Raw genomic sequence first — 12,947 nt, 5'->3', positions numbered from 1 at the left:
ACATTTGACAATTTAAATACAGATAAACCCAACAGAAAGGAATGAATCATCATGTCGTAGCCCTTACTGTAGAATAAAATATATAGTTGTTGTCAAGAAAAGAATAATTGTAGTGCATAAAGAAAATGTCCATTATAATGCAAATGTACATGGAAAAGAAATGCTTACTCATTAGTAATGGAGATTTACTTAGCTGTAATTGAAATAGGGAATCTGTATGTTGGAGAATGTGACATCCTGCTGTACAATTAGCATACCATTAAGTAGGAGATGTGAAGCACATACTGACAGAAAAATTAACAGTAACTTAGAGGTCACAATTGCAACTATTAGGTCACTTCCATACCTTAGCAAGCCCATAATTATTGTAAAAAAAAGACGTAAAAACAATTAGTAAGTTTTTATTTTCCTATAAATTATATGTATGCATAGCACATGAAAACAATATAACCTCCTTTCTTAGACTGTCTAAAAGGACCACTTTGCCTTTTTATAATGCATATTCCATTAACATAGCTCATTTCTTACCTGTTAATCTGTTTTCTCCAAGTCCCTTAATGGTAGCCCAGATACTCGGTATTAAGTCACTCTACTATCAGACGGAGAGAGGAAAAGGGAGGGGGAAAAAAGGCAAAACTCTATTCATGAAGCTCCCCTTTAAGGGGATTTGCTGGTTTCACACTGTTGAACTAGATCTCCCAAACCATCCAAATTATAGATATCCTTTGGACCCAACCAGTAAGCTAAAAAAAAAAGGGGGTCACATAGGTGGGAAAAACAATTATAAGTCAGTTAACTCTTTGGTGCAATCATGTTTATTTACAAGTAATATACATACAGTTCTGGTGTCCTAAATTCAGTATGACGCAAATGAAGGAAAGCATTTTCCATGGAGCTCATGGTTTCCAGCATTTCCTGTGTGGCACTTTTCCGTAGCATTCTTTGGACTTTTTTTCTTCCCAGGTGTTTCAAATGCTTCTCCAGAGTTTCTTTGCTGCTTACCTATGTACTGCTGTGGTGTTTCTCTCTATCTCTCATCCACACTCATGCACACACAGCTCCTTCCAGATGGCTGGATTTTCATTCAGACCCACCTGTGCGCCAACTCATGGGCAGCCCTGTGCAGTTCTTTGCTCCAACAGTCCCTACAGCTCCAGCTGTCCAGCCCATACAGAACTTCAAGGAGCTTTTCACATTCAGTCTAAAGGAGGAGTTATTAGCAGATACACAGTAGATTTCACCACTTGGTATCCTAACAACACTTTTGGTCCCTCACAGTGGTGGAATCTAGAATGGCAACAAGGTCCATGCCAGCAGAAAGAAGTTGTTTACAAAATATAGAAGATTTAAAAAAAGTAGTGTTTGCATGCTACATTTATTTCAAGATATTTTCAAATCACCAACCCAAAACTTTAGGGTAATTTTTCCTGACTATTTGATAACCCTTTAGAAAACTGAAATGGATCTCAATCAATGAGTTCCTACCATTTCTCAGACTCACATTTCTTTGACATCTAATGAGACATATTTTTTTTCTGTCAGTTTCTCACAATAGGTCATGCCCAATTTGAAAATATCATTTCTGAGGCAAACGTTTTTGATTCTGTTATTTTAGGATTCAGGAACAGCCGTAAGGAACACTTAATTCTCCCCACCTCCATCAGCTTTAACATCAGAGTTCTTTGATTTTCTCACTTTCAGCTAAGAGAGAATCTTTTAAAATTTCGGATTTTGCTGTTAAGGCTTTTGGTAACTCTTCACTGGAACCCAACAGAATTGACTACCAATCCATATCAAGAGGACAGATACGTTGAAAGAAATGCCTCCCACAAGAATTACACATTATTTTTTTCACATCTTTCATTTTGCAACCTGCATCCATCATCATCTGCTGTTGGAAAGTAATTCCTATCTTCTGTACTTAAATCTTTGATATTTCAAACTTTCTGCTGTAAATGAAAAGCCTTTATTATAATAACAAGTGGTGCTACTGCATTCTAGCATAGGCATATCTACCACACCATCACTCTTCTCTGCTGAGTCCTCTCCTTAAGAGGTCTCAGAATATGCCGCAGCAACCTATGTCCCCATTCACATTAAACAACGCAGCATCTATTTCATTCTAAACACATTCTCCATTCTTAATCAATAGGTTCCTTTCTGACTTTTTCAAGCAGCATCTGTTCCCATCAAAGCTTTCTTGGTTAGACATGAGCTTTACTATAGATAACTGTTAAAACTTTGCAGTCTTTATGACTCAACAAACAGAATGTACCACTGTGGGGACACACCACCTATGAGCACTCCTGTCCTCTGGCAGCACAAAGCCTGAAGAAAATGCTTCTTACTTATACATCTGCTGTAAACAGCTACTGCGCACTTAAATTATTTGCCTGTTCACCAATACTCCTCTCAAAGCGTGACTATCAGAATGCATGCCCCATACAAAAGGTAGTGTAAAACAGGCTCAGAAAGGAGCAGTTTTAAGAGACTAGTATGTACCTCCTGTACATGCACACTGGCCTCTTTTCTTCAACAGGCTATATCAATTTGGGTACAGTAGCTAGTAAAAAAATCTTCAGCGTAGCATGGATCTCCAGCAGATGTATTGGTTTTCACTCAGACACCAGCACACATCGAATACTACCTGGGTCAAACAAACACAACGTGTCATGGAACACCATTCCCAGTAGTTTTTCAAACGCAGTGGGAACGCTGTGTATGTTTTTTGCCAGAGGTCCTACCCTGCTGTGAGGGCAGTCCTCCTCCTGCCCTTTGGGTCAGCCTTCTCGTCATGACACTGCATCCCTGGCTCCATCTAGGCCTTAGCAAGCATGAATCCTCCTGTAAGTTTGCTTTCAGTAGCCCACTGCATCTGCTTTTATCTTTCCATCAGAACGACAGGTTAGGCTCCAAACTGAGGAAGGCATGATCAATTCCTTGATGGCCCAGAAGACTCACTCCATCTTTGCAGCAGTTAAATGGTGAGCTGGCTGTTAGATACAGTATTTCCCTTTTATCATTGCTGTACAGGATCCACACTTGATCAGGATGATTGCTTTACAATGATAAAGTTTCTTGGATCATCTCATGTTTTACATTTAATGTTAGAGTAATGCATTAGAGTAAATTCAGCATCAAAATAAGCTTATTTTCTCCCCAGTAGTTTCCTAGATACGTTGCCTCCTGTTTTGCATCTATTTTTTTCCTACTGCTTTTGCTCATCAAAAGTGCTCAGCAAATAAACAAGCATCCATCTCTCCTTCAAAGCCAAAAAGAGTTCAGCAGCTAGAATCCCTTTATGAAAATTGTTTCACTTTATCTTCTCCATCCTTTTCTAGAAAACTACCACAGCAGGCAGCTACAATGATGCGTGCTTTTACAGACAGGATAATCTGTCCACTGCAAATCAGTTGCCTTTATAGATCCTTTCCTTTGATGACCTGGGATTCATCTTTAAAATAGATTTCCATGAACTGACACTGTAGGATACTTGGTAGGTATACATTACTCAGATTTTATCACAAAGAAATCCAAAGCAATTATGTCCTCACAACTACATCAGCATCGTGCTTAATTTCAAGTACTATTATTTATTTATTTATTATGGCCATGATTTTCATAATCTCAGCAATTAACTGTTTGGGGGCTTTTTACATTATTTTTAATTTCTCTCATTTTAGAAATGAGTTTTATTCTAAAAAGAATCAATACAAAACCATTAGACAGGAGACAGACCAAAATCTCCTTCTCCGTAGTGCATATTAAACACAGACATACTTTTAGGCTCCTGATAACCCATTTCCATTTTCTTCACTGATAACTGCTTCCTCTTCTGAAGCACTGATGCAAGAAGACTCAGGTTCTGCAGTGAATTCCACAACCTCTCAGAACGCTTTCAGCTTTCTTTCATTGAGTTTAATCGCAAGCCTAAGTTTGTCTAATTAATTTATTGCCAGTTTGTCTCAGAAGTCTTCTGTTTCTGGCAGAAATTGTCGAAGTCTTCTCTGGACGCCTGCCAAGACAGGTAGGTTTTTATTCCCTCTCCCACCTTGTAGGTATGTTCTGGACAATTCAGGGTGATAGACTCCGAAGTACAGAGCCAGTTTCTAGCTCCAAGAGCTAAAGAAGTGAAGTTTTTTTCAAGAAGCGTAGCAGCATGCCAGCAGCCAGAATGACTGCTAAAATCCCTGCCACACTTATTTTCTCAGCCTATGAGCTGTGTTCCTGAAGCAATAAATAAATCTCAGTTTCCCTCCCAAGAAGATCATGTTTGGGTAGCAGTAGTTTACATTATTTGAGGTGAGACAATACAAATATTCTCCTCCGGGATATTACAAATAGAAAATAGTTTCAAATGAAAATATTTTTTTCTTTCTTCATGTTCCAAGTGAGTTCAAGGTTAATAGAAACTTTCAACATATCTCCTCAGAAACTGGATCTGCTTCTGCTATTAATGTCACCATTTTTTACTTAGGTTGAGCCAAGAGGAGGTCTGTAGGCTATTTTCATTAGGGAGATAAATCAGAGATGGAGTGAAGTATTTATTAGGTGTAATGCCTTTTATTTCCACATTATGTATGTGAAGGTTTTGTTCCCCTAGAAAGAGGATGAATCCAGACCAGAAAGAAACCATCTCTTTGCCTCTAGTTCCAAGTCTCATTCCAAGAAGAACTGTACACAAAAGGGGTCTCCCTCCCCTTTTCTTTCTTAAAATATGTATACACTGCTTTTCTAGCCTTATCTTCTCCATGGGATTTTGTACTGTTTTTCTAGGCTGATGTTTCTACACACAGAGAAACATCTTATCTGAACCAACAGCAGAACCTCCTACACACTTGGTTTACAACTTCTTGTCCATGTCCCCTGTGCTGTAGGCGTGGCTGGTACTGTTTCAGCTGCCAGTGATATAAAGGCATGAGGGCTGTATTTATTGTGAATGAAGCATGAATATTAATAAGTTCATCAGCTTTAATGAAGTCTTATTCAGTGACCAGCATCACATAATAATAAAAAATTCAAAACAGTTGCCAGAGATGCAGAGCATTTTGAAACCACAAAGTTAATAAAAACTAAACTACTAGGTCACAGTTGGCACAAAAGAAGTGGAAAAAACCAAGATGCATATTTTCAGACCAAACTCAAGATGGACTGATCTATGTCATCTAGTCCATTAGCATAATTAAAATCCCATGATGGAAGCTTTGTATGGACTAGTTTGACTAGTTTACTCCAAACCTGGACGTAAATTATTCTTTGAATGCCCTTTCATTCAGAAAAAAAAAAACATTTTGTGAAATCTGTGAACAACATCATCAGTATCTCAACTCTAGAACAGTGAGTGAAAGCCTCAAAGAAGAACACAGCATTACATTGACTGAATTTTTAGAAGTCAAGTTGGCAAAGCTGGGAGAGGTAAGTGAAAATGCTGATGAGGTGGTTTTGCCAGTTTAAAAGAAGCATCATCTCATGTATGCAGTAAGATGGTCTCCACCACTGTAATCTTTGGTAATATGAAGATCCCTCAAAGCAGAGTGAGCTCTTTTTTTAGGGGATGAAAAATAAGGATGAGCAGAGGAGAGGGAAGAAATACTCCTGAACAGACAGGAAGAGAAGAACAAGATGAAAAGGGAATGCAGACAATTTTTCATGATTCTTAACCCACCTGGAGACAGGAAGAGCCACTGGAATGGCAGTGAGGCCATTCTCATGAGCTGCCTCCTAATAACCTTAATGCAAAGACAAAGGAGGGTCTTGGCTTCAATACAGCAAGAATTTCTCATCCATGAGGTGGGAGTTCATAATTCTAATTTGCTTCTCAAGGAGAAAATAGTTTAAGCTTTGATTTGGCAATTTGAAAATAATTGATTTTCTGAACTTTCAGAAATCCACACCAGGATATCACACCAGTGACACTAATTTTTGACTCAATAGTAAGCAGAATTTTATACTAGCGCACTTTGTGATAATAATTTGCAAGAAAAACAATTGCTTTTAGCACACAGTGGAGTGATATGGTGGAAGTCTCTTGGCAAAATAAGCTCTGAATGATGGGACCTTAGAGGATGGAAAGACAGACAGCAAAGAAAGATTCAGAGAGTTCCAGAAACTCATTTCCCTTGAGTGCTCTCGTGTGACCAGACTGGTATGTGGCCTGACCCTCAAAGCCTCCTCGTACTCTCCCTCGGGTGTGAAATAAGAGATGGAAGCCAGTCTGAACTTTTTCATAGGATCATTCATTAACTCTTTGCATCAGTGAATCACCAAATGTAAAGAACACTGGTACTTCCACAGTAATAAGGAATCTACGTTGAATGTTCCAGTCTAGAAAATCCTCAATTCGTTACAACATGTGAGGAATAGTAACTATCATGGTTTGGGCTGTGTTGGGGTTTGGATCAGTGAATTCACACAGAACTTAAGATTAAAGGCAATATGGATGGATAAAACAAATGGAGAATGTTTTTAAACACTGAAGGAAATTTTTCTGCATTTGGTGTGAGATGTTCTTCCTCTTTGTGCTCCCTAGTTGTAAGAGCCTTCATGATGTAGGCACCGGCTGTCACTTTTGCTGTTTCACATTATCCTTCTGCTTCTAACTGAAATGAATGGGATGTAGATTAAAACCACTCCTCACCCTTGTCAGTTAGAAATCCCTAGCTTGCTAGCAAACACTGGTAACTATGTAGGTTGTTTTTGGTTTGAGGTTTGGGGTTTCTTTTTTTTAATTTAAATTGTATTTTACGTACAGAAAAGTTACAAACCCTAACAGTGACTGTTCTTAAGCTTTTTACAATTATCTTCATATTTATGGAGACTCAAGATGACACAGTTCAAAAAACTGTCTACCACTACTGACCTAGCATGGAAAAATCAATATAATTACAAAAGCAATTAAGCATGGCAAGTGAGAAAGCCAGCCTTTGCTCAATCTAAAACAATTTAGATTAACACAAACATAACAGCCAAAATACTCCTTTCTCATAGATTGATCCTAGCGAAATTGAAGCTGCAATACATCAAATCACAATAATCACTGGGTGTGTGCCTAAGGTCACTAGGGTTAACAAAACCACCTTCAAAACTCACAGTGCTGGCAGTGTGTTACAGCAAAGGTTAAAATGATGAGAAAGCAGACAGAATAAGGAGACTGATTATTTAGGCAGCCTTGAGACTTGAAAGTATCTGAAGTCACTTTGAGCAAGCACCAGCAATTTTTAGATATAAAATATCAGAAAATCCCCAGTAATGAGTTAGCAATACATGGGTGTGTTGGGAAAAAGTACATTCTACTTCTGATGTTTTCTGAAAACAGGAAAGCAAGCAAACTGTCCCTCCGAATAGTATGCTTTCCACTAAACCAAAACATCTTTAGAGGGAAAAATTGGAGAGGCAATAATTTAGATATGGAGAGTACTAAATGCATAGGAAAATGACTGCATCTAAACCCCAAAGTCAGACTTGACTAGCCAAAAAAGTTGCTGGCTCTTTCTACAAGCCATCAGTTAAATGATGAGATAACAGAACTCTGCAAAAGGGTGGCTTCTTGAAAACATAATTACCTTGTATGTATTTTGAAAGAAATAGCTCAAAGTGCCTTAAATAAGTGTAAAGCCTCACTCTTCACATCTCATTAGAGAATTTGGCCACTATGAACCAATGTTAAACCACAGCAGTGCTATGAGATATGCTGCATCAGATGCAAATAATGAACCCATGTAATTAACACATCTCCATTTTAGAAAAGCACAATATTGGTTGGCCTTATGAACACACGTGAATTGAAAATGTACATTCAAAATGCAGTTGATTGGATCAATGCAGTTTTATGACTTAAATCACACACATTAAATGCTCAAAATAGCTCTGTGCCCACTGTTTGTATAAAAATCACAAAATAAGTAAATGACTAAGACAAACTAACTCTAAGAACCGTATCCCACCCTCTCCTAAGGCTACATGACATTGGTGCATGACAGGTAGAAGTACATAAAAACTATAGCATAACTGAAAATAGAAATGGATAAGTAAGGAGATACATGATTCTTTTCTTCAAGAACTGCATTTCCCTTCTATTTTATTGACTGTATTGAAAACATAGTTACAACACTGATTTGCAGATGTTTTTCTAAACACAAAGTGCAAGGAGATAATTTATTTTACGCTGATAATAAATAATACTTCCAAAGTCCACAAGTTCCATGAGAAATAAATAAAGCTTTTAGAAAGAAAAAGTAAACTTCCATTACCAGATTTCAGGACATTTCCCTTGCAAGGCAAGAAGCTGGAGAGATTTTGTTGAATTGCATAATAATGGCATTGACAAACACTGAAAATGCAAAATTCCTAACTAAAATCCTAGATGTTTATGGAAAATAATTTATTTATTTTGTCAAATCTATTAATCATCTGCAAGATGAGAAAGCCTGTAAGATGAGAATACATTTTGAAAATGTGCAAAACATCTGTATAGACAGCAAATGAGCAAACAAAATCAATACCTGCACAAGCCCTGGAGATATAATATTTGCAGTAAAGTTTTTGTACAGGTACTGACCCTTAAATATCAGTTGAGATACAGTATGTTTGGCAACTGACTCCATATTTTAAATTTAGTAACTTATATAAAAATATTTCTCCCACATACATCTGAGAGAAAAAGAGAACAATTTTATGTTGTTCTTAAATCTTATCATCCTTTCTTCCAGTTTTTCAGAATATTCATTTTCACATGAGTTGTCCCTTCCTGATGCCATCAAACTGTTTTGTCTTTGCACCTCAGCTTGTTCTATCTCTAAATATATAAGATTTTACTTCTTTTTTTTTTATCGCAACTTCAAATACTGTGATTACAGTATTTGTAATCTATCTGTGATACAGATAGAACAGTGATTACAAACTAGCATAATTTTTTTTAAAACATTCCCCTGAAGGCTAAGAGTAACCCTATCACAGATCATGTCCTTACTGCACGGATCTATCACTATGTCAACCTACTGGATAGGACAAATGTTTGGAAACACTTAAGAAAGCACCACAGACCATCTAATGAATCTTTTCCAAATAGAGCTGTATTTTCATAATACGTATGCTTTTAATTATTGCTACCATTTCGTAATCAGTCCACAGTCATCATTAAAACCAGTACTTTTAGGCCTTGTGGCTGCCTCTAGTCAGGCACCTATATAAGTAACAGATATGGGTGCTCAGCAGTTCTGCGACCCAGGCCAGTAACTTATTTACTTCAATATGGATTTAAAATGATAATGTTTACATCCAAAACTTCAAAAATTAAGCAAATACTCAAAAAATGGGAGGAGGGACAAGAGGAATGTATCCCTTTGTTAACTCCTTGAAACGGCTTGTCCTTACTGACTTCCACTGTGGTGCCAGAAAACAAGCTAAAATCCAAAGGCATTTTTGTACCGATGCCAACAGGTGGTGGATCAGTTCTCAAGTCTCTCTCTTTCTCGTTATAAGCTTTCCAGTTTTTCTGTAGTACAGGTCAAACCGAGTTTGACAATTGGGCCAAGGGTCTGTCTATAACTGCTGAAATTTGCTGAGTCTGAAAGCCCTGTTCCAACTTTAATAGCCGTATTTCATAGCGTCCTATCTCCTACAAGTGAATCTCTGAAAAGACTTCTGTGTGTTCGTCCTCACTGAAATGTAACTTGAGCTCATGGTTCAACAGTCATTAGTACCAGATCTGAGCGGTACTGAATTACAAAGAACTACAAACTGCATCTTGATCAAGTGCAGACAAAGCGTCCGTAAAACTACCCAGTGTGTCCAATGTACAGAACATACCAAACTTCATGGTTTTGCACCAATTGTTGGAGAATGGAAAATATTTGATCTGATGTCAAGTGATGACAATGACACTTTGTTACTCATTAGTATTTTTTGAATAGAAGAACAAAGAGAATGACTTTATGCCAAGTCACTGTGTTTTGCTTCATGTGTGTGCAGCATTTTGATTCAGTATTAGGATCAAGAAGTTGGAGGTTGGGTACTGTTGAAACATGGCCTGGATTAGAAGCTGATTCCCATTTTTGCATAAAAGTGTTAAGTCAAGTGCACACTGGTGTTCTGAACACCTGAGGTGGCTATCAGACACACGGACACAGCACACTGCACCAGTGATTAGCAGCCATGCTGAAAATACAGTGAATTCTTCCAACCAAAGGGCTATTCATAATGGGACTTAAGCAGCATCTTCAGTCAAGTCAAACAGAATTCTTCATTCTGAGATGAAATAATTACATAATTCTAATAACTCATTGGGAATTTACATGCTGGTTATCTTACAAGTTTTGTTAGACAGATGTTGCTAATAAGTAGAATTTTTAAAATAACTTTTTAAGAAATGGGTATTGTGAGGCATTGAGTCTTTTCTCTTAGCAATATAGGAAACAAAGATCCTGAATACTTGAGATAACTACAGATCTCAGACTACATGTCTTGTTGAGTCTGCACAGTTAACATCACCTCTAGGCTGCCAAACCTGACATAAATACCTGAAAGAGCCGATTTTGAAAGAGCTAATTTTGAAATGTTTACTCACAGGCAGAATAGTAAAAACAAAGCTACATACCCTTTAAAGGCTCCCTTGAGGGTTTCTAATGAAATTAGAATGAGAAACTTAAAAAGTGTCATAATATACATTAAATACATATTTCAATACCTTATATTAGCGTGACTGGGATAATTTTAACCACAATGTTTTCTATCATGGATACTGCTTGTTTCTACTTTCTATTTCTCTCACTTTAAAGCAAAAAATAATCTGTTGTTTCACTTTCAGGATCTTATTAATGGCTGTGATACTGCAATGAGTATTTCAGTGTTTTTTAGAATTTATTTTCCTGTAGAGTTTTTCTGATTTTCCTTAAAATTTAAATTATTATCTATATCTGAGACAATGCTGTTCATTTTACCAGTATTTAATGCAATTTCTATTCCAAAGCAACAATTCCTAGTTCAAGTATTTTAAAGCTTTGCCAAACTTTTTTTTTTTAAATTACAGAAATGTGATCTTGTAGATACAGAGACCAGGATTCTGAACAAGGCAAAGCAATTGCGCAAGCTTTTTCCTTGTCTGTGGGACTATTTTCAGTTAACTTTGTGAGTGCATTCCATCACAGCTACGGAGGGATAGACAAAACATGCTTTTCTTCCCTTCACATAACTTTCAACCTGTTTAATTTAATTTAAATATTCATTTTACACATCCAGGGGAATAATGTCTGGATGCCTGTAACTAATTTGCTAAGAAAACCCTTCCTGAGTGCCCTTGTGTTCATAAATATCTGTAAAGTACATCTTTTGATGTGTGTTTGTATAAAAATGTACAACTTCTTGTTGCATTTCTGAAAGAGAAAGGAGTTCTTCCTTCCTCAGATTCAGATTAAAGCAAGATTAATAAAAATATCTTCTCTTCTGTTTTTTAAAAGATACTGTCTTTGGGATTTGAGGACATTCGAGGATTTCAAGTAATACCAATATTTACTGCCTTCCTGTACAGCTGTAAAAAAGAATACTACAGAAAGGTGAGGGATGACTGAGCAAAGGTGTTTGTCAGTGTTTCATAGCAGGAAACTCAGAATTCGAGAAGAAAGAGCTTCTATGGAATAGAAAAGGTTAAAAAAGTTTAGATTACTTCCCTGTTCACAAGCACCAACACAGCATCTATAAATAACTTTAAACAGAAATTAAAACAAGTTTCATGCTAAGATACCAGAAATCGTGATTTATTTTCTCAAAGATTTTATACTCACAATCTCATCTCCTGGCAACCAATATCCTTCTTGTTCAATACCAGCTTTTGACCCTTTACACCCCACCGTCAGGGTTTCAACAATAAGACCATCCTTGACTGCTAAACTCAGCTGACGTGTGGTTTCTTTTGGATGCATACCATGGACTCGAGACATATACCTGCCACAAAGAACAAAAGTCTGTAAGTGTTAAACTATAAAACGTGCAAGCAAAAAGATACTCTTTTTCAAATTTTACAGTTTAAGTTTTAGGCTGTTTTGAAGCTCTCAAAATTTATACAATCTCCTCCTCCATTAGCCATAAAGTGCTGAAGCTCTACCTCATTTGTTTATATACTCATGTTACATATATTTCATGTGTATGTGCATACATACACATATTTATGCAAACACAACTAGCTTTTTAAAGTGCAACTTATCTTTGTCACCATTTGCTAACTTTATTGTTTTTCCAATAAATATCCATTTTAACTCTGTATTAACAACCTCCCTGACAGAACAACAGCACTCATGTCTTCTGCAATTTCTTAAAGTCTTTAATAGGTCTCAAAATACATAGCATAGGTACTAACTATCATTCTTCCCATTTTACTGATAGAACAAACCAGACACTGAGCAAGGAAGTGATTTCCTTACAGTTATACAGTAGGCTGCTATAGGTCTGAGAACAGAAATCAAGCATTAACCCAGTGCCATGACCTTCAGTGCATCCTGCTGAAGAAACCGTGCATTTTGTATTGTATCGTCTATAGTTTCAGAAACAGTCCAACAAAACTCTTGAACGTAAGCTACATGTTTTGCAATTATTTTTCACTCACATCTCTGAACAGAACAGATATATAACACAAACCAAAAAGCTTTAGACCAACTCTAATCAGCTACGAGGTTTAATGTGTCTATTTCAGCTGTGGCAGGGTGTGTACCAGCAAAAAGGAGCACAACGCTCAGAATCTCCCATTTCTCAAATGCAATCCGTGTTCTCCAGCAGAGTGAAAGTACTGCCACCAATTAAAGAATCTCCTCATTTTCTCCAGCTGTAAACTGGGAGTAATAAATCCCATGTGGCTTTTTGAAGAATACTTTAGTCAATGTCCAGACTGTGCAGTCTTGAGATCTACACGGGCCATGTTTTCCATGTTTAAAGTAAAAAGCTATCAGCTTTCACAGGAA

The 12,947-nt window shown here is 37.0% G+C and overlaps 1 protein-coding gene across 3 annotated transcripts in view; it reads right to left on the bottom strand.

Annotated features, from left to right (window-relative positions):
• The window catches only part of ZMYND11 (zinc finger, MYND-type containing 11), a 105,740-nt gene that overhangs the window by 32,402 nt on the left and 60,391 nt on the right, over positions 1–12,947 (bottom strand). For all 3 annotated transcript variants that reach the window (XM_014945000.1, XM_014945001.1, XM_014945003.1), the window contains exon 3: positions 11,778–11,937. In XM_014945000.1, the coding sequence (XP_014800486.1) occupies positions 11,778–11,937 (160 nt within the window). The remainder of the gene's footprint in view (positions 1–11,777; positions 11,938–12,947) is intronic.

This window comes from Calidris pugnax, unplaced genomic scaffold (assembly GCF_001431845.1).
Source record: "Calidris pugnax isolate Ruff unplaced genomic scaffold, ASM143184v1 scaffold54, whole genome shotgun sequence".
Classification (NCBI taxonomy): domain Eukaryota; kingdom Metazoa; phylum Chordata; class Aves; order Charadriiformes; family Scolopacidae; genus Calidris; species Calidris pugnax.
This window is presented reverse-complemented; position numbering and strand designations above follow the sequence as displayed.